Source organism: Pseudopodoces humilis, chromosome 3 (genome assembly GCF_049639895.1).
Source record: "Pseudopodoces humilis isolate 2021_Gansu_Grassland_sample_001 chromosome 3, ASM4963989v1, whole genome shotgun sequence".
Classification (NCBI taxonomy): Eukaryota; Metazoa; Chordata; class Aves; order Passeriformes; family Paridae; genus Pseudopodoces; species Pseudopodoces humilis.
Genome location: NC_142202.1, coordinates 23,076,724 through 23,100,069, shown reverse-complemented (window position 1 = coordinate 23,100,069; position 23,346 = coordinate 23,076,724). Strand labels below are relative to the sequence as shown.

Genomic DNA, 23,346 nt, shown 5'->3' with positions numbered 1-23,346 from the left:
ACAGGTTGCTATAGTGACCATGCAGAATATTTTTTTCGAAACACTGCTGTACTGTAAATATTTACATACAGCATAATCCTGCCAAATTGTCTTGAGACAAAGGAAAACACAACGTGTCTTTGCTTTATGTCCAGCCTTCCAGCTTTTTTAGCTTTGAGAATGTGCTTTCAGCTAACAACAGCAGCTAATTACAGCTTTCTGTGGGCTTGCACACCTCCAGATCTAATAATGGGTCATTTATTAGCTTTAATGAATAACAAAGCTATCCGATTTATGAGCGTTAGCTGATTTCACGCATTTCTGAGTAAATTCTGAGTTAACTGAAGGGCTGGGGCTTAGCTCAAGGGCCAGATACTCAGTACAAATCACTGTCACTTGATTGAAGTAATAAAAATGTTGATACTGGGGCACGACTTTACTGATGAACATCAGTAATTTTTTTATATTCTCCTTAATCTGGATAATTAATGGAATCATTTAATCATTTTTAGATAACATATGCCAGAAGAAATACATGGTTCCTGTTTTAATTCACATTCTTCTGGATTCCAGCAAGAGAGGCCAACAGCCAATAGAATAGGAAAGCATTTGTTCCTGGTGTTGTTTTAAACGCTGCAATGTTCCCATATCAACATGAACAGCAGCGTGATTTATGACTGCAGAACACATACACGGCTATCAAATGTCTCCCACGCCTCTACTCTAGGATACTAAACCAAAGTCCAGAGCATAATATAATTTACAGCACTATAAAATCTTTACAACCGAAGCACAGTGAAAGCTTAATATCCAAGACCTTCTGTAATATGACTGCGTCATCTTGTTAAACTTTATTTATGGGAACACGATGGCTGACAAGAACTTTCATGTCACTTCCCTACTGCTTATCAATATCACCTTTCTCACTTTGTGGTGTTCATAGGAGGAGGTTGTCCTTTCAAAAACATAAGTTCACATAGATAACACACTGTTTCCTCAATGTTAATGTTTTAGTTATGGCCTTACGTGACTTGCCCAAGATCATGATCTTGTCTTTCCTAGTATGAATTTACAATGCTCTATCCAAGATAATGCATAATTCCAAGCATTTAAGACCTAAGACAAATTCTGAAGCACCATTACCTGAACATTCTGTAGTTTCTTCTCAAAAACAAATGGAAACAAAATCTTAAAATTCTTGGATATGAATTCCCTTCCCATTCTTTTAGGATTTCAAAATAGATTGTGCACCAGAAAGGCCTTATTTCTTTACAAACCTTTACATGCCAGGAGACTGGCATCACAAATTTTTGTCATTTCTACTATTTGTGAGAGCAAAAGTCCCAGGAGTGAGTCACCTTGTGAGATTCCTATCATCTGGAGCAAAAGGGGTGCAAACATGTGCCTACCCCATCTTGGCACCCATTGGGGTATGAATGAAAAACTGATTAACTCTGATCTGGCCTGAGAACCAAATGATCATCTTTAATTTTATCTTAACTTAGTACTGGGCTAAAAAACACCCTTCTTGAACTTTCTCTATGCTGCAGAGCAACACAGAAAACATTTTATAAAATCATGTAACCTTGAAATTTTTTTTCCTAACAGGCCCAAAGCAGGAGCTCAACCTACAGCTTGGAAAAATATTCCAGTTGTTCCTTTTCATCCCTGTCCACCCTCTACCAAGATCTATACAAAATATTCCACCTGCTCAGTTGTTCAGCCTTGGTTTCAGTGGCAAGGATGCAATCTTAGCTGGGAACATCCTGCCAGTAAAAGAAGCTGATTCCCTGGACACCACTCCCTTCCAGGACAGCTGTCACCCTCTCCTGCAACTCCACTGTACCACAGGAGAATTCCTCATTCCACTATCTCCAAATAAATTCTAATTAAAATTTTCTAATTCCATAATGAATTTTAAAAATTCATTCCAACACAATATTAGTATCAAATATCAGTCAAATGTAAGTTGAGGATAGCTATGGTTGGAATTAAAATTATAAAAGTGGGTATGTAGGCACATTTTAACTCTCAGGATATGACTTCTTCATATTTGTGTGGCAAGGAAATGGAGTCTTAAAATAGAAATAAATTACAACACCTTTTCTATTTTGTTAATGTGGCCTTAGAACAAACTAGAAACAGGCCTGCACATCTTAAAGGCATGGCAGCTAAGTCTGAGAACACATCTAATCTAATTTCTAGTAAGATACCAAATTCCTCAGGCTTGTCCCTGGTTGAGAACATTTTCCTATGAAGGAATTCAACATTATACTCATAGTATTTAATGTACATTATCCAATACATTACACAAAGCATCTAAACATTTTCAACATCTTTGGTCACACTGTGAAGTGCCTAAGTCCATTAGCAGTGTCCTGCAAATAAAACAAGTTCCTTGCAGAGCAGGGCATTACCAACCATGAAAATGGGTGTAGCAGATCATGTGTCATGTTATTCAGGATTCTACAGAATTTAATGAACACAAAAATGTGTAATTATTAAAGTAGCTAAATATGCACGGAGCTCTGCTTCGTATCAGTGGAAACCTGCACTGATACATTGACTACTGCTGTCCAAAGCTTCTCTCTTGTGAGTCTTTATAAACATGACAGACCTCTAAAATTCAGAAACTTCACCTCATCCTGATACAGCAATGAAATCTGGAATCAACCAGCATCACAGAACAACTTCAGCTCTCCTGGCACTTCTTCAACAACGGACATGTTTGTGCTATTGATTGTACTGCTGAAAATAATTTTGCTGTGTTGACAGGTATCACTCAGCACAGATTGTGATGAAAAGCTGAAAATTAGAAAGTTAAATGAACACCTGCAACAATTTTCCTGCCAGTTTTACAACAAAATAAATACTGAATTATTCTGGTAAGTGGGTCAAATTCATCCCTGGTATCATGGCCCTTTGAGGTTAACAGAGCTACAATCATAATGAATTTGGCTCCTGTGTCTCTTTCACTGAGCAAATGTTTCACTGAACTTTTCAAACCCCCTATGCCAACATTCATCTTCATTTAGAACCCATCTTTCCCTCTTTACTGAGCTTTTACAGCAAAGCCATAATTTTCCTATCAACTTGCAGTCATTTATGTTGACAGTTTGACATGAACATTGCACGTACACAAAAATAATTTGCAAAACAGCTTTTAGAATTGTTGGGCTTAAAAGTCATTTCCAGCACACATAATATTATTTGACATGTACAATTCCACAGTTATCCTTCTAGGAAGAACATGCACCACTTCATACCACAGCTTGAATAGACATATTATGAAAAAGATACTGTTATTTGGCCTTGTTTTCATCCTGTTCTTTTTTTCTATTTTTTTTATTCTACTGCTAGCAGAAGCTGAAGGACACACTATTTTTCCCTTGCAAAGGAAGTAAAAATTTTAGTCTTCCAATCTACAAATGCTTATGTTACAAGAAATTCCTTTTAAGTCCCAGGAAACTCATGGGGGGGTTACAGCCTCATGACTGGATTCTCCCCAATATATGTTCAGGCAGGTTTTGATATGATAAGAGCAGTGTGTGGATGTGATGAAACACATTTGCCATAAATCTGTCATGGAGAACTCCCTTTGGATTTCCTTATTCCTACTACAGCCTGCTCATACTTATAGATGTCCAGCTACATCACATAACGAGAAGAGTTACAGGAGGCTCCCAGGAAGCACGAAGCAGATAAACATGTGTAATTTCAAGGACCACTGAGCTTTGTTTTCTGTACATTAGCCTTTGCAAACCTCACAACAAAGTCTCGGATTGTAAGTTTCAAGAAAGATGACTTTACCAGCTTTCGGCACCCGGGTTGTGTTCTGTAGGTACTCCCCACTCTTATACAGATTCAAAACTCTCTCCAGCTGAGCAGCTGTCTCATCTATTCCCCAGTGAAGCTCTCCTTTAAAAGCAGAGGAAAAGAATGACTTAGATGAGGAGCATCCTGCACGGGATAAAACAAGGTTTCATTTGAATGAAGCTCTAAGCATGGGAGCCCCATGGTGCCCAGCCCAACCATGGCAGGGTTGTGACATGGGCAGGAAATCCCTGAGGATTGGTTGACCATGGCATTCCAGAGGCTGGCTTGTTCAGTTGGTAGCCCCAGGCCTGCAGGCACAAAACACTGAGAACTCCCCACAAGAGATCAACATCAGCCGGTACAGGAGCGCCAAAGCTTTGCTTGCTCATTAGCTATAGCCCAGCATCATTTATTTTCCCTTTGGATGCACACTGGAGCAAGGCACCGAAAAAGCCTCAAATCAGTGTTACAGGCAACTACTCTTGTCTCAAAGTCACTACCTTGGTGATCAGTGAAAATCTATGGAAATGTCATTTGTGCCTCTGGCTTCTGAGGAATAAAACACCACTGGTATCATTGACAATGAGAAAGTATCCTGGTGTTATCATTAAAATTTCCCTTTCCAGGGACAGAAATTCTTCCAGACCCCACAAGGAATTGCATTCTGATGCAGTTCACCCCAGTGATGAGATGTCAGGATGAAACAAATACCCCTGTGAAGACTAGGTAAAATATAAAAATGGGATTTATCTGGTGTATGGGCCCATTCTTGCCTTCTTGGTATGGGAGCAATTTTATCCTGGATAGAAAAACAATCTAGTTCTATTGCAGTGAGCACAAAAGCAGCACCCTCCCCTCCCAATCTTAATAGTTACACTAAAAAAGCAACTACTTGGCATTACCATGTTTATTGTGATTACCTGTTGCATTGACTATCTTATCCAGTAATGGTCTCAGTGAGGATGGAGCACTGTGTGGAAGAAGATAGGTAAAAAAAAACCTGCAATAGAAAAGTAACCAATATTGACTTTTTTTTTTTTTTTTTGCAAGAGTTTACAAATATCTTGGTAACTCCTGAACATCACAAGGAATAAAATTCCTATTGCTTACATGCCACTGACCTGTTCAGGAAATACAATGGTATTCTATACTCAAATAAATACATAGCTGAGACAATTCACACACAGCTGTCTGGCCTACCCAGACCACGCTGCTGCATACAAGGCTGCCTTGTACCTATGTAAATGTTCCATTAATACAGCAATTTGCTGTGAAGCCCCATGGATTGTAACCATTTGCAAAGCTGTCTGTACTTCAACAAACCAAAAGGATGCCATCAACCCCATAAATCTTGGAACTGGTTTTTTTTTTCCAAACCTTTAAAATGCATCGATTAGATTTCTGTTCATTTCTAATAAATGGAATTATTGTTTTCTTTACTACGGCTATCTTAAATTTTCAAGTTAATTGCCAGAAGAAAGCCACCTTCTATTCTTTTAATGCTGCTGGAATACGGAATGTCCTCTCCATTCCTTTTATTTATCTATAATCAAGATACATTCATGTAGGTATTCACTGATGGATGCAGAATCACAGATTCACAGAATGGGGAGGTTGGAAAGCACCACGGGAGGTCAGCTAAGACCAGCCTCCCTGCTCAAGCAGGACTCCCTAGAACGAGTTACTTAGGATTGTGTCCTTGTGACTTTTAAATATCTATAGAGAAGGAGATTCCACAACTTCACTTTAATATTTTTTATTACAAAAGAAAAAACAATGTGCCATTACCATCCCTTGAAGTACATTATACTCCTAATTATATATATATATTATATATATAATTATATATATATTATAAAATATATAGTTATATATATGTTATATTTTATATATATATATATATATATATTATATTATATTATCCCTTAAGTACATCATACTCCTCCTTTAGACTTCTACTACTCTGCCAAACTACTAATACCTATTGTAACCAACTCAATGTCACAGAAACCTAAGATGGAGACGGACAGGTCAGGACCTGACAATATAAACAGAACTACTGGACATAAGTATTGGCTAATGAAATTGGTAAGTTGCCCTACTTCACATCTAACCTACAAAGTGAGGTAAACAATTTTTCATATAAAGAGACCACATTGTCAAATGGAAACTCCCAGGGACTCATGCTCAGGAGGGAGACCAGCAGATGTTTTACATAAGCACAAACTAGAAAATTCAGTTACTGATACCAAAAATTGATCATAGAAGCAAGTATTGATGAGCTGACACTCTATTTACACAATGAATATTTCTTTGAGAATGTAACTCCCTTTTTCACCCCAAACAAAAATGATGTTTATGGTTTTCCCAAGTGGGATAATCCACTTGGGTAGGTTTTCCTGATGATAAGTATGAAACAGCCAATGTAATACATACAGAAGTCTGAAGAGCAGCACAACATTTGTAACAAATAACTTGTCTGGTAAATTTTAGCTCATTGTTTTTGCTTAGAGATTATCCCTGAAGCAGAGTCCAACTGATTGTGAATAGTTCTTCACAAAAATTCAGTAGCTGTCACTAAGCTTGCTCAGTGCTGGCTGGAAGCAAGTCACGGAGGTTATTGTTTTTCCGTAGCTACAGGGCTACAGAAACATGCGACTGTTCTGAAAACACCCACATGTGAAATCCTGACATGTACAGACATTGGAGTCTGCACAACTTAACTGCAGGAACATTTGTTATTCATCGATTCCAGGGCCAGTGGTGTCCCCTGTGATCTGCATAACACAGACTGTCAGATCCTTTTACATTCGTTCCTACAAATTCCTTCTTTTTGAGAACTATCTGATCCTAATTTAAGAATTCTCAGTGATGAAGAATTCATCTCAGCCATTGGTTAACAGTTCAAAATATTAATTATGTTTACTTTCAAAACTGTCCAGTGCTTTGGAAACTGTTCCCCCAAATATTTGGAGGAAAACACAGTGTGACACAATTGTGACAGGAGGTAACCATCTGAAAGCCAAGATGGGCCAATTCTGGTAGAGGTTTCTCCCAAATGTTTTCTCTCCTTTAATTATTTACCTCATAAAGAAACCAGTGAGATAGACTTAAGTATGCTTCCAAGGTTAGGGTGTGCTGCATTTTAAAATTACAAGGGGTTTTGACTTCTAATAGCATCAGAGGGCACCCTCTAAGCCTATAGCAACAGAGCACACCTATGAAAATAACAAATTTACCAGCCTATCCCTAATGAAGTGAGGATTCACCCTCCAAGAAAAGTGCTAGGGTTTGTTGTAATACCTTAGCACGGGTGGTCACAGCCTCCCACAGCATGAATCCACCCATCAACAAAACCCTGCTGTCTCTATGGAATTAAGGCAAAGCAGGGGCTGAGAACACTGTGCATGAAATACACACTAGAGAGCAGTTCAAAGGCAATACTAAAAACTGTATTAGAAAAAGACCACTTCCTTCAGCGTGACCAGCAACCTGCCACAAGCCCACCACAGCACAAACATGTCCCCATTTATGACTGAGATGGATGGGTGCCTATTACAGGCTTCTTACCCAGAACCAGTAAAACAGTCTTAACCAAAAGCCAGCAAGCTAAGCAAGATCTTTGAGCCAAGCAAATGGAAATGGAAAATCTTGCAGGACACACTAAATACTGCACTGCACAACTGCAGAAGGCTGTCATGTGGCACAGCCCATTTCAGTGTGGTCAGCTAATGCTACACACATGCTGGTGAGCGCTCTGTGACCAAAGCAGAAGGCTCTCTTTGGAGCAGCCTCTCCTTGCTGTGGTTTGGAAGGCAGTGAATGGCACAGTACTTGAAAGGGAAGCCTAAGAAATGAGCACACCACTATGGCACTGCTCTGAGATCTCCATCCTCCTGTGTGGATCAGCCAAAGTGGCCGCCTGTCCCAGCAGCACCCATCAGACAGAGTGGCAATGGCAAGATGAGTGTGGCACTAAGCATCCACTACTGGCTCCCTGGAAAGCAGTGACATGGCTCCCCCAGCACCCCACACAGCCCTCTGGGGGTGTGATGGCAGATGGGGAAGAGCCAAGACCACAAACGCAAAGCCATCACCCAAAAGGACCCAGCTATAAATGTGGACAAACCTTTAGAATCAAATTTGGAAGATGGCTGCACCAGTTGAACGCTTCCTCCAGCGTGGCCAACTGGTCCAGCATGGCCCATCACCTCCACTGTGGGCACGGCACTGGGAGTCACTCCCCCAGCACCTGCTCACACACACCCAGGGCTGGGAGGGAAGAGTGAAAAGACCACCCTTGCTTTAAAAGGTTTGGGCTTAGAACCCAGATTGTCAGCAACTGAGGGTGGTCCCGGCAGCTCCAGGGACACACTGGGGCTGTTATCCTACCACAGCAGGCTTCAGCAAGGCAGGGAGCACTGAGCCAGAGGGCAGGATGTGAACTGAGCTCTAAGTCTCCCTCTAAAGCCAACCCTTTGCTCAGCTGGTGGTGTAAAACATGTGAAGACCCCTCTTAACTCACACCAAAGAGCTGCTGGATCATCTCACCATAGAGCTTGTGAGCCCCTAGCTCCAAAAGTGCTTATGCTTCTCTCCTATGAAAATCTCAGCTTGAGTGAAGAATTCAGTGGGCTTCAACCAACACAGAATTAGACTGAGTGGTGAATCACACTCAGAGTATGAAAAACATTTCAAATGTTATAAATGCCATGTATTTTCACAAATGGAACAATTATTCATGGCTTCACTTACTCCTGGGCTTTGGTTCTGAGACCATATGTGCTGATTGATGTGAGTAACTCTAAAGGATGCTGGAGTTCTAGGCCCACTCCAAACTCTACATGAGTTTATCTGATCACAGACCTGTAGGCATTGTAGAGATTCCTCTTTTCATTCATGCTCTGACACCGTCCCTCAACCGAGCAGGGCAGGGTGAAGTTTCTTGCAGGGAATTCCATGAAGCAGTCACTGTTACTAGTGCAAGAACTCTCCTCAACACTGGCATCATCCAGATCTGTCACCTTCAGCTCCCCATCCACAATCACAAACTGCCGAGGCCGAAAATCCAGTAATGTCACCGAGCCAAGAGGAGAGTGAGCCAAGTAATGCAGAAGCCGAACTAAGCTGAGACATATCTGAAACACAAAAATATGGGCACCTAGCATTATTTTCTCAGTGCAGAATATACAACAAAACCACTTTACCTGAAGATATGTCCATAAATTTATGACTTAATATCAGCATTATAACTTACCCTCAAAACTAAATGTTGCAACCAAGGTATTTTTCACAGGATTAACATAGTTGAATGTAAAATCCTGAGAGACTTGAAACAAAAATAAGCTTCTTTACAAGTGCTTTCCCACACTATTCTTGAAGCAGGGTTCATTGTTGCTATTCTTACTTTTAACAGAAATAAAAACATTAACTTTTAATAACATTATGCACAGGCGCTGACCACACAGTCTGATCCTGTTCTTTACGAACTGCAGGTCTGGAAATTTTGGCTGGACTGCCCAGCACCCACGCCTGGAGCCCCAACTGCAGAGAGTGTCTATATTGCCTCTGTACCTATCCTGCCTCTTGACTGTTTTTATAATTTTTTTCCACTTTTTCCTCTGATTTTTTCCTTCTTCCTTCCTCCTCCCAGGAAGAGGAGCTCCACGGGTCCAAAGTAACTCTTCACCATGCCTCAGGGTAAGTCCGTATGTCTGTCTACCTTGACAGGTCTGCCTTGGAGGACCCTCATGCACCACTTTGAGCCTGAAGTGGGAGCTCTGTGCTGATGTTTCACTTTTCCACTGCAAGTTAGAAACTTGAGTAACTCTTACTAGACAGCAAACCTGATGAACATTGAATTCAGCCCCCTTACCAGAGTCCTGTTTTCAATTCATGCATTCCTTTAGAGTCCACTACGTAACCTATTAATCCAAATGTCGCAGTAATATGAACACAGTTAAATACTGGAATTTTTATTTTATGTATTAAATAAATAACAGGTCTTACTCAGTTTAGCAGGCTTTTTATTGTTTATATGTAATCTTTGTTTTCTATTAAAATACAATTTTAAGGGCACATGCATTGAGGTAGTCAAATCCAAATTCAGACTAGGAGCTTAGACAATACACTCAAGATTGCACCTCAATGCATCCTTGATAAAAAAGCTGAGCACAGCTGAAGTTATCCCTCACAGACACTTCACTTGTGGGGCGTTAGGACCATCTCATGCTCCTACACAATCCTTCTCCTGGTTGACCTGACAAGAACATTTTCCTCCTACTTAGAGGACACCATAGTTCATATGGAGATGTTTCTGGGTGTATACAAGCCTGGTTATGGGATGCTAAACTTGACCAATCTTACCTCCTCCTTGGAAGGACACAGAACTCATGTCTGTGTTATTCTGCAATACCCTGCAGAGAAAAAGCCCATCCAGCCCAAGCTATCCTATAACATAGGTATCTTCAAATGTCAACAAACCAAGAATTTAGTTTGAAACCCACAGGTTGTCATCCAAAATTATTGTCTTTTCTCAAATGCCCCTGCTCCTGCATCAGCAACCTCTGTGCCCAACCCCAACAGTCTCTGCCATGCAGACCTGATGCAGGATGGGACTGCAAATGGCCCCTTACAAAAAGGTTTAAGGACACAGGTGAAAGCTTTGCTCTGTGTCACACACCTCTGGCTTACTCAGCTTACTGCTGAATCTGTCCACACAAGGGAATTATCAATTGAAGGAATAACCTCATGGATTTATGCAGTCATTTTCAGGACTGGACCACAAAAAAGTCTCACATAACAAGAAGACAATTTTATTTCCTTCCTTTCTGTGTTAGTAGCATCCTAGACAAACAAATGAGCACAACATTATTTAGGACTTCATTGCAGTGGTCACAGGAATGTTTCACCAGTAATTCTACCTCTGTGAAAGTCTGCGTCTTCATCTCCTTTATCTCCTTTGCAACTGCTCACTAAGAAATATCCACTCTGGAAAGAAACTTCTCTGTTTATTACCCATAATCTCACATATCTCTTGGTCATTTATTTTGTACATAATTGCTGTCACAGTCCATTATTTGCATTCCCTAGATGAGATGAGCTAAAGGCAGATGTTCCTGTGTTGTGTGTGGAACACTGCTGAGTACCTCTGCTGCTTATTAAGACCACGCTTCTTCCAGGAAAAGAGAGCTGAAGCTTAGTGCAGGGAACACACTTGCTCCAGCTGTATGAGAAAAATAAACCCTGCCAGGGAACATTCCTGGGCACAGAAGTTTAATCCCACATGCACACTGGCTAGCATGGTCTCTGGCCGGGTCTGACCAGCACTGAGGCTGTTCTCCCGCACTGTCCTCAGGCAGGATCCAGAGCCATTTCCAGCAGGTTCCAATCCTGCTCACAGCCTTCAGAGAGTGCAGGAATGCCACAGCAAAGCCCTGGGCTGCACCTTGCTCCTTCCACTCGGAGCTCACTCAGGCACACTTTTAATTTTGTGGCACAGATGTAGTAACTGAGCAACCCAGAGTGTTTCAGATGGAGACTGCTGCTGCCTTTCCACGTCCTAGGGAGTTAACCTCAGACAGCAACACGTCCCCATATACACCAAGCGAGACAGCGCTGTCTTGATCAAAGCATTGCTGCAGTCTGGCTTCATTTTGGACAAATTAAGTGTGACCTTCGTGCTCCTGGTAAATTGCCAGTGCGGTGGACAAACTGGGATTGAGATTTGTGTACGTTTGTTTCACTCTTTCCCCAGGAAAAAATGAACAGAGCAGGAAACAGCAGAAAACAATTATAAAACAAACCTATGATAAGGATCAGGAGAGAAATGTAACATCCTTCTATTGTTTAAATCCCAGTTGTGAAGCACAATGCCAAAACTCCTGGACCTCCTTACTTCTTAACAAGTAAGAAATGTTTTGAGATATCATGTAAAAACCATATAACTAGTTACAATTAGATAACATTGACAGACAAAATAACAGTATCTTAAACACTACAGAAGCAGAGTGCTAAATACTGCTTCTTAACCAAGATGTAATCAGGTGCAAAACAAACATTTAATAAATGTGAATTGCGCTGAAGAGTACACGACCCCTGCTTCATAATATTATTTATTTCTCACTCTCCTAAAAGTCCTTGTTAAAAACAGTTGTTACTCACCCGAAATCTGTCTTCCCAGGAAGTCTGTAGAAGCTGAATCATCTCTAAAGGCGAGCCCAGCTCAGTGATGGTTGTCAGCGTGTCTGGGATGTCATTGCTGTCTTGGTAGCAATAGCCATAGAGCTGAAAAACAACACAAGCAGGCAACATCAGCGCAGTGCACCTTGGCATGTGGATTCCCAAAGGAGGCTGTGGGCTGTGTTTCTGGCACTGTCTGTGACCCTGCAGGGAACACATGCTGAAGGACTACATCCGGTGGAAGCAACCCACGCCGGACCAGTTCAGGAAGAACTGTAACCCATGGGAAGGACTCAGCACTAGAGGTGTTCATGGAGGATTGTCTCCCGTGGGAGGGACCCCATGCTGGAGCAGGGGAAGACTCTCAGGAGCCCTCTCCTGAGGAGAAAAAACAACATATGATTAACTGACCACAACATTCATTCCCACTGCACTACTCAGGAAAGGAGGCAGGGAAATCAAGAGAGAAGTAGGAGCCCAGGAAGGAGTGGGCAGAAGGTGTTTTCATGATTTGGTTTTATCTTTCATTACCCTATTATGACTTGATAAACCAAATTAATTTTTCCCCAAGTATTTTGCCCATGACATTAATTGCTGAGTGATTTCTCCCTCTCCTTAACTCAATCCACAAGCCTTTTTCAGTATTTTCTCTCCCCTCTCCAGCTGAGTGAGAGGCTTTTGTGGGTACCCTGCATCCAAATAGGGTCAATCCATGACAAATGGATAAAATTACTATTATTATTGTTATTTTTGTCTAACATATCTATGAATACAGAAACAGTAAAAAACCTGAGGAAAGGTAATTTAACCTATGCAACACCTGACTAAATAATACCGATTTTATGCTTAAAAAATAATGCAAAATAGTTTTAATGACATTTTCCACAGGATTACTGTTTGTACTTTGAGTGCCAATGTGTATTTGAATGACACAGCACCTTGAAAAGCAATTGAAAGGCCAACATTTATCTTTTCTCAGCCAAAAATTGCTTCTCACTATACCTGATGAATTTCTGTGTACAATATCATTAAAGCAAGGCAAATACTCCAAAATACTATTTGCCAGTAGCTTCTACAATTTAAAAGCATTTAAATGGCAATTTCAGCCATACTCCAGCTTCTTCTTTTATTTGCTTTCCAAGGATATTTGAATGACTTCCACTTGCACAAATAATTGCACTAGAAGAATATTTAAAGACTGTGGAGGAGAGACTGTCTTGCTTTATATGGAGTGGGACAATGTCTGACAGGCTGGGAGACAGGCTTTTAAGAACTCCCTGCCAAGCCCTGGCAGAGAGGATATTAAATGAGCCAGATAAGGATCTGATCACAACTTTCCAGCCAGAACAGCATGCACATGAAATAAAATTAAATGTATTCTCTCCCCCAGTCAAATAAAACATACAGTAAAAGGGTTGGTGTGAAAATACAGCATTAAAAAAAAAAGTCCTGTTGCTACCCTTCTACTGCCTTGCCCACAGCAATTTGATTTTTTAAATCAAAATTTTTCTTTTAGTTTTAGAAACCTCAGAGAAGATGACAAGGAAAGTTCCTTGGTGCTGAGAGCACTAAGATGTGGCCCTGCAGAGGAAGCCAGGCTCAGGCAGCCAGAACTGGGACAGTCCCAAATCATGAGGAAAGCAGAGTGCCATAGCCAGAGGGAGCGGCTGAGGCTGCACACAGCCCCTGTGAGCAGATTCCAGCATCCAGCACATTCTTACAGCTTGTGACCTCCCCAGGCAGAAAAGCAAAGACCAGGCTAAAGTCAGCAAATACGGGCTTTGTTATGAGCCATGCTGCCAGTTTTGACTCTAGCTGTCTACATTCAAAGGAAAAAAGGGTGCCAAAAAATGTAAAAGAAATAAAAAATTTTTCTTTTTGGTGTAAAAATGGCACTGTATTTCAAAATGGCTGCTTAAACATGAACATTAACCTAAACAAAAAAAAAAAAAAAAAAAAAAAAAAAAGGAAAAAAAAATCTAGATTATCTTACTTTAAAACATGCCAAAAAGAGAAATTGTGATAGATGCCAATACTAACATTTGAAATAGGAAAACAGACATTTGTCTTTACTGCCACAGCCATGACAAGGATATTAACAGCAATAATTTCTCCATCTAGAGCCATTCAGACCAGACCTGGGTTTGCTCCTTATCATCTACAACATCACTTTTGTGCAGTTTAATGCCAGGAATTAAATCTTAGAAGACCACATCAACACAACTGTTTACGCTATCTGTGCTAGCCAAAAGTTGAATCAAATGAAAATATTTATTACAATATATATTGTTTTATCAGAGAAAGTTGAATTCTGCAGTCCTTACCAGCTACTTGCCACCCCTTATGTGTGTGGGCACACTAAGGAGAAGGGATGAAGCTTGGCAGGTTTGAAAACCCTCATTTCTGAGTGTCAAAATCCAGCTGTTTCTGCTAGAAATCTAGATGATGTTTCTGTATCATCTGCAGCTCTTGTCTTTAGCACAATAATACTATCCACTGGGAAAAAAAGCCATAAAGGAAATTAGCAAGCAATCCAGATGGGAAATGACAGTATTGTAGTAGCTGCTGATTCACAGGAATACTGAATACAAAAAGGGTATCAGTCTCCATCAGACACTGTCAACATTTGTGAAAACAACTCTGGAAACAGAAACAGAGGAGACAAACCATTCCTTTTGATTATACAAACATAATGCATATATATATATATATATATATATATATATATTTACATGAAAAATATTGAAAAATTAGTCTCACTATCTATTTATGTGCATACGATCACAGGAGTAGAAATTAATTACAGTACCTATTTATGTCTATTGTATCTTGATCCATGAATGCCAACAGTAACAACAAGAAGTTAGGTTTGCTCTCAGCTGGAATTTTGCCCATAATTCTTTCATTTCAGTGTCCTGTTTGTACCTTGGCAAAAGTCTTTACTGCCCAAATATCTGACTATATCTATAAACTAACCTGAGCTCTTTATTATTTTACTGAAGTGAAACCTCTCCAGATATAGCGTTACTATATAATCATATAGAGTTATAAAAGCAGAGAAGTCTGAGATATAAAGGATTTATTGGGTCATATTTATGCTTTTCTAAATGAACTCCTGAAACTAAATGCAAAAGGGCACATGTAATTACATGGCCATATATGTATGCACAATTACCATGATTACAAACTGGGCAAGTCCCAACAGCCAGTTAAGCATCTCAAATGGTTACATTCATCCCCTCCTGATGAACCACCACCCAGCACACAGAAGTCACAAAATACAGAATATATACACATGCAAAATATTCCCAGGCAGCAATACTGAGGCCTTTCGTTTAAAAAGCTGACTTACAGAACACAAGAAACAAGGGTACTACCCAAAACATTTTTTTTTAACTTCCTTTTGTTTTTGTCCAATCCATTTTAAGGTCAGAAATGAGACAGAATGGTTTGTATTCCCAGACAGTGAAGTAAGAAACAGATAGCTGGTGCATACAATAACAAGAAAAATAACCACATGGGGAAACTGAATATAGCTGGAAGCAAAAGATGAGCCAAAATATCTCCTCTATCTGAAATTCTATTAGGTTGGACATCATTCTCAGCGTCACAAAGCTACACTTCAGACATATTGAAGAGTGATGGTTTTCATACGCTTTTTCAGTATGGTTCCAATTAAATGAATGGAAAGAAATACAATCTCACATCTTTTTGCTATCTCGAGTCACTGCATTTAAATGCCACCCCAATATATTTTTTGTGTAGAATCTAATAGCAAACAGTCACGATACTGGGATGCCTTTCTGTCTGTTTAGAAAAATGTATGCCAGATATGAAATGTTGACCTGTTCTCACATCATGTGTTGTAATTCATTTATTTCGAGTAGCCCCGTTTACCAAATTATTCCCTCACCATTTGGATTTTCTCGGTCATAAAGGCTCAGTCCTGCATTAGTCTTTCTGCACCCAAAATTCCCACTGATTCCCAAGTTTTTAGGCATGCTGAGCATACAGGGTCAGCTCCTGTGAAAATAATATTGCATTGTAGGAGCCCGTGTTCCTACAGCCAGCCAGTTCACCTCCCTTTACAATTCCCTTTTACTACAAATTATGGGGACAGAGGCGCCCCTTTCAGAAGAGCTGGGGCAGCAGGGGAGGGCAAAAGCAGAGGTCATCCTCTACACAAAAGCCAACAAGCTTACTGACAATAAAAACACAAAATAAAGAAGCTTATTAAGCTGTCATCAGCAGGATAAGTCTGTGCGAACGATGAGCCCTCATGCATTGGTGTAGACACCCTGGCTGGACTTTCATTAAAATAAATGTCAAACCAGAACCATTGCCGAAGTGTTACATTTCCTTTATGGAGGTTGCTCAGTCACAAACAGTAGGACCCACATTTTCCAAACCAGTCTCCAGCCACTTTTCCCAGCTGGGGCTCTGCTGGTTCAGCTCGGCTCTGCTGCCGGACTGAGACAGGACTGCAAAATGCCCCTGCACAGATCATACATTTCCCTAAAAATCACAACACGTTGTCAATATTCTTCTTTCTCTACAACCACAAAAACTGGCAATATTCCCCTTTTTTCTTTAATGAACACGAGATTTCTGTGAGTCCTGGAATGTGAACCTCAAGCACACTGTTACCACCTGTGATATAAGTGACAGACTCAACTGCATTACACCAGAAGCAAATTTCAGAAACCTCTCTTCTCATTCAATATGGACTGCTACTCTCTTTTAATTTTGACTACAGTAGGACCCAACTTCTGCCCACAATAGAAAAGTGCAATGAAATACTATCTCCCATGTACAAAGTGTAACAGTAGTCAACACTTCATACAGCCTTTCTTTTCAGAAATACATGGACACAGACTTGCTTAATCAAAACTGGTTGTGTCAAGATTGTATTTTTGTAGTGTTTCAGTGCCTGGGGGAAATAAAAAGCTCCTACTGGTCTTTGATGAGCCGTTTGCTTGAGCTGCTATGTCTCAAAACCAGAACAGCATATTTTAGAAGCTCCTGCTACTTTATTGATAAGTTAATGTAGTATTTTTAGGCACTCAGACAGTCCAATCCTGCAAGAGCAGAAATCCCCAGCACAGCCTGATACAGCTATGATTTACCAATACAGGATTTGATACATTTCTGCCACTTTAAGATATATTAATCCATTGTGCTTTAAAAATTTCCCTTCATTGCTGATGGTACATACATATATAAATATACATACATATACACACAAGCACATATATCTTTTGTATATATGGCATATATGTATATGCCTGTTCTGATATCTGATGTACACACATAATATTTGCATGTGCATTTCAAAACGTTTCTATATTTTTTTTAAAATACATATTAAAATATTTTTATATATTGCAAACCAGCTCAAAAGTACGTGAAAACCTGTAACATGCAGGGAACCTGGAAAATGCAGGGAACTCAATGCCTAAATTTGCTAAAGATCAATCCAGTGCCGACTTTTCTGCTATAGAATATATCAAGAAGGCGCATGAGAAAATTATTTTCTCCCATTGAAATCTAGCAATCAAGCCTTGCAAAGCGCTGAGTTTCACTGGAGAAAGACTGTACACAGAACATCCCCTGCACCATGCAGAACCTTTTGAGAGTGGGAGCCAAACTGTGTGCTGACAGCTGTGAGGCAGGATTTTGCCTGCTTCTGGATTTTGGAACCAAGAGCAAGTAGTAGGTAATTCAAATATTAAACTCTAAATTCACAGTTCTGCCTAGGCTTTATTTATAAATGTATTATCATGATTACCACTAAACTGCAGAACTAAAAGGTACAATAATCTCATTCCTGGCACTGCTACTAAACATTTTCATTAATAGAAAAATTGGACTGTAGTACTCAGAAACAGACATTATGTTTATTTACCCATATCTGTTGCTATATCCATAAAGGTCCACAGATATCTCCATATATTTTAGAGGTATGTGTGTGTATACATATCCATACATACCTGCTGCTCTGACACACATTATGTTGTCTATAATCTTATGATTTAGTAACGTTATCTCCCTTTTACTCTCCCTGCTTTCCTTATACTCTGAAGTGGAAAATTCTTCTACTAAAAACATTTACAGCACTTTGAATTTGCATTGCACTGCACAAGCTCAAGGCCCAACCCTGCAAATATTTAGTCACTCAAGCAGCCTACTCTTGTAAAGCCTTCCAGTGAAGACAAATGGATCACTCATACAACCATGATTTCAGTGGAAACAGGCTGGTATCACTGGAGACATAGTTCATTACCTTGTAAATAGCCAGATCAGAAGCCGCCCTGACCTCCATCCACAGCCACGGCATTCACTTCCAGTGCACAAGTTTAAATTAACCCTTTGTCATGATATGATTTTGCTTTAAAAAACTGTCAAATAACCTCTGTGCATCACATGTTCAGAAATGCTTGTCTTGGATTTATTATAACAAATCCATCTGTATAAATCTTCTTTCTTAGGTATGAGTCATATAATTTTGAACTTTATCATGGCAAGCTTTAAAATAAGCTTGGAGTATATATGCAGCTACATAGTCCAAGAAAAAGCCAAGTCTACACACACTAAGTTTTTTCCAAATTTGGCCTAAAACAATATAAAATACCCATGTTTGGTGTCTGTTACCTAAACTGAACAGTTCAGCTGAGTGTGATGAAAAATAACAAGTCCTTTAAAATTAGTCTAGAGTCAATATTAGTATTAGCACAGTGCCTGTGAGAACCAGTCCTTGTCCAGTTTTTCACGGCCATCACTCAAATGAAAAATGCCAACAGAAGTTAGATGTTGTGGGGCATCCACCTGAGCCATCAGACGACTGTGTTGACACAAAAATCCATTTAAAAATATCTTTTAAAAAGCCCAGCTTGCATATTTGACACAGACACTTGACAAGGCAGGCCAGCAACACTTCCAAGCACAGCCTGAGCCTGAATCCACCAACACCATGTCCATGCAGAGAGCAGAAAGACAGAGGAGCAGAGCTATGCCAGCCCTGGTGTCCCCTTCCAGGTGTCCTCTCCTCCTCCCTGGCCAAGCACCAGATCCCCGCCTGCCCTTCCCAAACATGGTCCCAACTAGAAGACAGAGCATGTGCAAAAGGCCCACAAGCATCCAATTCAGGCAGAGGATTGGACAGGATATTTCAGTGGGCCAGTTGGAAAGGACAGGAAATGATTATGTAATCCAACTTCCAGACCATTTCAGGGCTGACCAAAAGTCAAAGGATGCTATTGTTCAAATGCTTCCTTAACACTGATGGGTTTGGGGCATTGACCACCTCTTGAGCAAGCCTGTTCCAGTGTTTGACCACCCTTCTTAATGTCAGGTCTCAACCTCCCCAGTGCGGCTTTGAACAATTCCCACATGCCTTATCACTGGATACCAGGAAGGGGAGATTTACCTAGCTATCTCACACTGGGGGGCAGGGGGAATTTATCCTTGTAAGTTATAAAAACCATGTGCTTGCCTCCCCCTGCAATTCTGTCCTGGTCATAACTAATTCCAGGCCAGGATATTGATGGCCCAGAATGACCTTGTTTTTTCATTGTTGCTCCCAGGAAAAACGACAAGCAGCAAGGGAGAACTTGATCATACCCACAGCATCCTGTGGTGACCACTGATCTCTCCAAGCCACTGAGCAGAAGAAGCAGTGCTGGGCTCTCCTCAAAGAAACTGGATGTGGTTGCAAGTCATCAACTCCCATAAAGGAGGCAGAAATTCAAACCAGTCTTCTGGAATGATTTACGTGGCACATAAAACTGAGAAACAACCATAGAAATAATTCAACAAATGATTGGGATTAGTTTTATGAATGCTACTTTTAGAAGGAGGGACAATGTAGCCCTTCTAACTTATGTGATGACACGTGCCTTACGGAAAGTCATTCCTGCTAGCAGCTTTGCAAGTTGAACACCCTCTGCCATCCCAAGGAATTCAGTGGGAAAAAAAATACTATTGGGTGACTCCAGCATCAAGATGTGCAGCTTGCCTTCCAGGGAAAGGAACAGTTAAGAGTGGGTTTGCAATTGTATCAGCTCTATGCTTGCAGCAGCTCTGGAGCTCTTGTTAACAGATCCTTTCTTCACTCTTAAAAGTGCAGGATAACATCTGGGCCTTTTGGGAAGCAGTCTTACAATAAAGAAGCACTTTGTGTAATTCTTCTTTCCTCGCCAAACCGCATCTGTCTGCTCCCCCTGCCCTTCTCCACTCCATCCCGAGCTCCTTGGGGCTACGGGGACATCTGTTAGCAGCAGCGGGCTGTCTCTGCCGAGCCATCAGTAGGTGGCACTGCCTGCTTTTTTCTCTCACCACATGAATGTCCATCTGCAACACCTTGTGTGGACCACCACTAACCATCTCGAAGGGTACCCAAGAGACGAAAATGCCTCACCTCCTTCAAGATGTGCCTATGGTAATCCAAGCAATGGATTGACTGCAACATCACGGCTCACCAGGCAGTGGTGGTGGCAGCAATTTCCAGAGGAAGGAGGTGGCCAGCAAGAGGTGCCAAGCTCCCCTGCCGCTGACAAGATATGGCAGGCTCATTTGTCTGGGAGCTGAGGTTCCTCTGATCCCAGCACCAGTTAAACAGCCACTATCAGCCTGGTCTTGCACCACGTGGTGGCCTCATTCATCTTTAACAAACCTGTCCCAAGAGCAGCTCAACTGAGGCAATTTAGAAAAACATTAAAAAACCACTCCCAGTATAACATGACCTTCCTAAAGGCAGCAACCCTGTACCTGGGGAGCGTAGTGAGAGCCCAACCCCCGCCTTAAAGGTTAATTCTCCCTAGACACTTGATTTTGAAATGTTTGCTCTCCAAGAGCTGGGAACCTCTGCTGCCCCATCCAAAAATTAAGAATGACAAATTCTCCATATAGACTCCCACCAGTTGCTATCAGCAATTGCAGCACTTTTCTCAGGTCAGTAGCTCCCTGCGTTCTGATGGCCAAACTCCAGCCAGACACAGCTAAGACTTGTTGCTGGGAATCCTACACCACTGCCATCACAAAAAGCATTCAATGCTCACCTGCTGGCAACAGGGAAGAGGTCCCTGGGTAGCTGTTTCCACTATAGCACAGTCTCCCCTTCCCCCCTGCCTTCTGTGAAAACAACAGTGATTCCTTTAAAAATGATGGTGAAGCACCAGACCTTCAAGAGTCCATACAACCCCTATGCAAAATAAATTTGCACTGGAAATTAATTGTATATTGGCCTTATTCAGACTTGGAAAGATTGTCTACTTCCACCTGGAATAAGCAAACCGTATACAAAGCTTTACTATTTTAATTCTCACATTAAAATTAAAACTGCCATATCCTGTTGGCTATGCATATGTATAGGGAAACCATCGGTAAGAAAATCCCTTCATTATCACATGTAAAGAAAAGAAAATCCTGTTTAAAAACGGGTATTTAAAAATACTGTGATCGGCTAGCACATCTTAAATCTACTTGTCAGCAGTAAGTGATGCATTATTTGCACTCCATTTTAATCAATTAATTTTGCAAGAGACAAATATTCTCCCAGTAATGACGACCATCTTTAAAAAAAAAAATCAGCTACAAATACAATAGAGCTAAATGACCCAATTCATACTGAAACCACTTTGATATTTGGATTGGATGCCATCTAGATATTTCATCTAAATCATTCAGATTTTAACTTCACACTAAAGCTAAATAAGCCAAATGAACCGGCCTTGTCTGGGCAGCCAGCAAGCTATTGGTGCTATTATGGTGTCTTCCATCAGCATCAGACAAAGCCAACCCTTTTCTCTGAGCTTTTGTGTGTGTTTTTTAAAAAGAGAGTGGTAGCTCCTTCTTAAATGAATCATTGTGAACTCACACTGGAAGTGCTGATAAATAGCTGTCACAGAATTAAGCTTGCGCTTTTCCAAACCTCTGCAGTTTCAGACATTCCCTCCCTTCTCTTCAGCAATGCAAATGAAAAAAGAATGGCACCAACCTTAATTCTGATACTCCAGGGCTATAATTACATTATTACAGTAAATCAAACATTGCCTTTGTGTCACGACAATTGTGCTCGTTGTTTGAAATTAACTGCAAATGGTTTGATTTTCTTTTCTTTCCTCAAATATGGGCAGGGAATTAAAGCACACTAAATCATCTTAAAATGCACAGAAAGCCAGGATTCAGACAGCAGCATTTGAACTCTGCAAGAAAAGAAATTACAGCACGGAGTGAAAGGAAGAGATCGGGCACCGCATTTGACACGGAGCGACTGCAAAGCAATTAGTGGGCTTCTAAATCCTCTGTTACAATAAATCAGTGACCCAGTTCCCCCTCTTCCCCGGTGCCCTTCATTATAAAATCAACTTTAATGAACTAGCCCTCTCTTCGCCACTCCAAAGCAAATATATTTCCACTGCAGCCTGCACCTGCCCTTCCCAGCGGCCGGCGCCCCAGGGAGCCTCGGGCAGCCCCAGACGGCGGGGGCCGGGGGGGAGATGGCCCAGCGCTGGACCTTCGTGCAAGTGACGGGAAAGCATCGAAATGAAAACAGGAAGGCAAGCTGCCTTCGCTTCAGCATTGCCTAATGTGAATCCACTCTCCCTCTTGCTGGATTTCCATGTTTCTTTTGCTAGACTTGATTCAGCACATCTGCCAGAGCTGACACATCTGGCTCCTTCCCCGGGGCGGAGGGCACAGCGGATATGTCAGCATGTTGTCTAACGGCACTGGTACTTTCTGGAAAGAGCTCTTTTCCCCTCTATCATATATTGTACAACAATCAAGTCTTTTTAAAAGGATGACAAAAAAAAAAAAAAAAGCTGATTTTGACAAGAGACAGGCCAGAATGAGAACTGCTGAGACAGTAAAGAACAAGCCTGTTATCTTACAAACTACACTTCAGGCTGTCAGCTGCCAGAGATTTACAGGAAAACCCCCTTTCCTAGGACTGAACCGACGCAAAACTTTATTTTCAGCAGAAGAAACTCACCGCCACCAGTCCCTGACCGGGGCCGGGGATGCCCGGGAGGGTTCGAGCTGAGGCAGAGCTGCTGCCGGCCGCCTGCATGGACGCGTCCCCGGGGTCGCTCCCTCCCACGCCCGCGGCGTGGGGAGGCGGAGGAAGAGCTCCCCCTTCGCCTCCAGCCCCGGGCGGTCCCCGAGGAGCGAGCCGGTGAGCGCCGCCGCCCTGCCCAATCCCTCCCGGCTCCCCCGCCTGCCCCAGCCGGGGCCGCTCGCCAGCCCTGGCCTCCCCCGGCACGCCAGGGCGACAGGAGGGTGGCACGTCCTTCCTGCTATTTATAGCAGCCGGCTCGTATTTGGGTACGCCGGGAGCCGCCGGGCAGGGGGGAAAAGGAGCAAAACCGAGGT

General features: G+C 41.5%; 1 protein-coding gene across 1 annotated transcript in view; it reads right to left on the bottom strand.

Annotated features, from left to right (window-relative positions):
• PKDCC (protein kinase domain containing, cytoplasmic) overlaps nucleotides 1–23,346 on the bottom strand; it is a 36,227-nt gene that overhangs the window by 8,830 nt on the left and 4,051 nt on the right. The window contains exons 2-5 of the mRNA XM_005523431.3: nucleotides 11,959–12,081; nucleotides 8,662–8,933; nucleotides 4,716–4,795; nucleotides 3,790–3,897 (exon numbers count right to left, since the gene is read on the bottom strand). Of these exons, the coding sequence (XP_005523488.2) occupies nucleotides 3,790–3,897; nucleotides 4,716–4,795; nucleotides 8,662–8,933; nucleotides 11,959–12,081 (583 nt within the window). The remainder of the gene's footprint in view (nucleotides 1–3,789; nucleotides 3,898–4,715; nucleotides 4,796–8,661; nucleotides 8,934–11,958; nucleotides 12,082–23,346) is intronic.